At 52.0% G+C, this 2,687-nt stretch overlaps 1 protein-coding gene and 1 long non-coding RNA gene across 2 annotated transcripts in view; one reads left to right on the forward strand and one right to left on the reverse strand.

Moving 5' to 3' along the window:
* Positions 1-170: 170 nt before the first annotated feature.
* Positions 171-2,346, reverse strand: LOC119586244 (matrix metalloproteinase-16-like). The gene has a single exon (XM_037934948.1). It carries the CDS (start codon positions 2,112-2,114, stop codon positions 201-203), a length of 1,914 nt encoding a protein of 637 aa, XP_037790876.1. The 5' UTR covers positions 2,115-2,346; the 3' UTR covers positions 171-200.
* A 235-nt stretch (positions 2,347-2,581) lies between these two features.
* Positions 2,582-2,687, forward strand: part of LOC119586245 — a 9,801-nt gene continuing 9,695 nt past the window's right edge. Inside the window, exon 1 of the long non-coding RNA XR_005229938.1 lies at positions 2,582-2,663. This is a non-coding gene — a long non-coding RNA (uncharacterized LOC119586245). The remainder of the gene's footprint in view (positions 2,664-2,687) is intronic.

A 2,687-nucleotide genomic window follows, 5' to 3' on the forward strand; every position in this document is an offset into this window, starting at 1 on the left:
TCTATATTTGTGATTTCCTATCCAATTATTGTAGACCTTATTACTTTCTACGTTCTTGAAATTACCATTATTTGTCTTAATTAATGTCTTTACCATTTTTTATTACTATCAATGTGTTGTGCATTTTTTCCATCACCTTTTTGTAAAGGCCAGATATATGAAACCACATGTCTAAGTATGATTTATTTTCAATGTATGAATTACACATGATCTACTCGGGGCCATTGCAGAGTAGCGGCCAGGAGAGCGAGCGCGGCGGTGACAGTTGGAGTCGGAGCGAAGCGGGTCGGCGAGTGGCTGGAGCAGCGGGTGGCTTGTGACAGGTCGTAGTAGGGGCAGCTGAGCCAGTGTGAGGCCGTCAGGTAAGGGGATCTAATGGCTCTCATGGCTATGTTGTCGAACTTCCAGTAGACGCGACCTGCAAGGAAGTAGGTAACTGAGTGAAAAGTGAAGGCCGCAGATATGTTATGAGGGAGACCTCGCCACACGTTGACGTCGCGCGGGTAGTCCATCTCGGCCATTCCCAGGCGGTCGAGTCGCCAGTAATTGTTGCCGCTGAAGAGGTAAGTGCGGCCGTTGTGCCCCCAGACCATCACTGCGTCGATATGAGTGGCGTTCACCCCGAGGTCCGTTAGAATGCCTTTCCTTCTCAAGCGGAAAAAGTAGTCAAGCACGAAGAAATTCGGACCGCTGAAGAAAACCAGGTTGTCTTGGCGGTCTTCGTAAACGCCGTCGATGTGGTCGACGTCACGAGGCAGGCCGTTGAAGCGATATTTGATCTGATAAGGAAACTCTCTTCTGGACGGTTGTCCCTTTCGGTCCACACGCCAGTAGTACTTGTCTTTGAAGAAATAAAGGTCGCCGCGGTACACGGTTGCAGTGTCGTACTCGGTGGCACACGTGTCGGGCACCCCGGCCGTTGGTGGGTCGATTGGACATGGTTGAGATGGAGGCTCTGGGGTGGCCGGTGGGGGCGTTGACGGAGTCGTAGGAGGTCGCGCCGGAGGCCTTGTTGGGGGCGGGAGGGTAGGCTTCGGGGGCGGGCGTGTGGGAGGCTTGTACGGCGGCCGCGTAGGAGGGCGTGTGGGTGGCTTATACGGCGGGCGTGTGGAAGGGCGTGTGGGAGGCTTATACGGCGGGCGAGTGGGCGGTTCATACGGTGGTCGCGTAGAAGGCCGCGTCGGTGGTATGTACGGCGGCCTGGTAGATGGTTGGAAGGGCTGCTCGGTGATAGACGGGTAGGAGGATTTGGGTCTTCCGTACAGAGCCTGGATGCCATACTTGTCGTCGTCCGGGAGGCGGAAATCCGCAGGAAACTCCTGATAAAAAGGCGCCATGAGGGCACTGGAATCATCGGAGTGGAGCAGCCCCAGCGAGTGACCGAGCTCATGCGCCGCCGTCACAAGCAGGCTGTTGGACACGTACTTTTTGGCCTGGAGATGTGTCACGAAGTTTTCGGTGTCATCGAAGTGCATGTCCCCCCCGATGCCACCTCCGGGATAAAAGGCGTGCGCGAGGGTGCCGCCCTGACCGTCGAACTTGTAGCCGTCACCGTGGTCTCCTGTCTCGAAGCTGATAATGATATCCACGTCTCTGGTGTCTTTGTGGACCTCCTGGAAGACAAGGGTCGATTCGCGCTCCCAGACGCGCATGGCTGCCGTCAGCTCCTGTCTGATGACCCCTTCAGGAAGATCAGCCCGGCTGCTGGACCTCCGTAGCGTCCAAGTGAGGGTCTTTTTGCTCCATTTTCTCCCCTGCGCGTTGTACCGTTTAACTCGTTCGCCCCGCGTCCTGTTGAAAATATCCGGATCATCGGGGACGCCACAGAACCGGACTCCAGGAACTCCCGAGGTGGCGTTCCTAGGCGGGCTTTGCGGCGAGGAAGGCTCAGGTGTCAGCGTATTCGTTTCTGTCGTCGTCAGGTGCGCCTCATATTTCGTGCTTAGACCTTTTTCCAGTGAAGATATGGAAATGCTACAGGAGAGATTCCTGTGATTACAGAAGGAGAGCGAGGGGTGGGGAGTAACGTCGTTCCCTGCAGAGGAAGACGACACAAGGGCGGTCAGGACGAGCAACAAAGTTCTTGTCAGATAGGAATCGTCTCGCCTCGTCATCTCGGACGGGGCATCTTAAACGTCCCCCAAAAAGCATGAGATGTTAGAACTCTTCATCTAAAAAATGGTCACATTTTAACAATATTCAGGACACGAAGTGCGATTTGACAGCGTCGAAAAGGGCGTTTTAAAAGGAACGCAGAGGCGCATCTCACACAGCGTCACAGACACCCCTGACACACAGACACGCCGAGAAAACACTGCAGCAAAGACAACCAGTAAAGGATGTAAAGCAATGAGTACAGATAAGAGATAAAACAACATTAAAAAGAACGATGGAAAGTTTAAGAAGATTCAGGTAATTAGCATTATGCGATTATTCTCTGCTTTGAAAGCGAAATAGGAAAACTTGGAATATTAAAGACAATCAGAATTAATCTTATCCTTTTTGATAAACCAAAATCCTAACAGGAAACAGAATATCCAAGTTATTTTTCAAATAAACAAATTGAATTAAAATGTCGCATCTGACAACTGCTCCGGAGTTTCCACCGGACGGACAAACTCTGGTGCAGTAATTAGATAACGCCACAACGAAATCCGACAGAGGTGTGTTATTTGGTTATACTCCCT

Source organism: Penaeus monodon, chromosome 21, assembly GCF_015228065.2.
Source record: "Penaeus monodon isolate SGIC_2016 chromosome 21, NSTDA_Pmon_1, whole genome shotgun sequence".
Taxonomy (NCBI): Eukaryota; Metazoa; Arthropoda; class Malacostraca; order Decapoda; family Penaeidae; genus Penaeus; species Penaeus monodon.

What these genes read in the sequence shown, in the direction of transcription:
- LOC119586244 (XM_037934948.1), bottom strand. Translation starts at nt 2,114, where the DNA reads ATGACGAGGCGAGACGATTCCTATCTGACAAGAACTTTGTTGCTCGTC.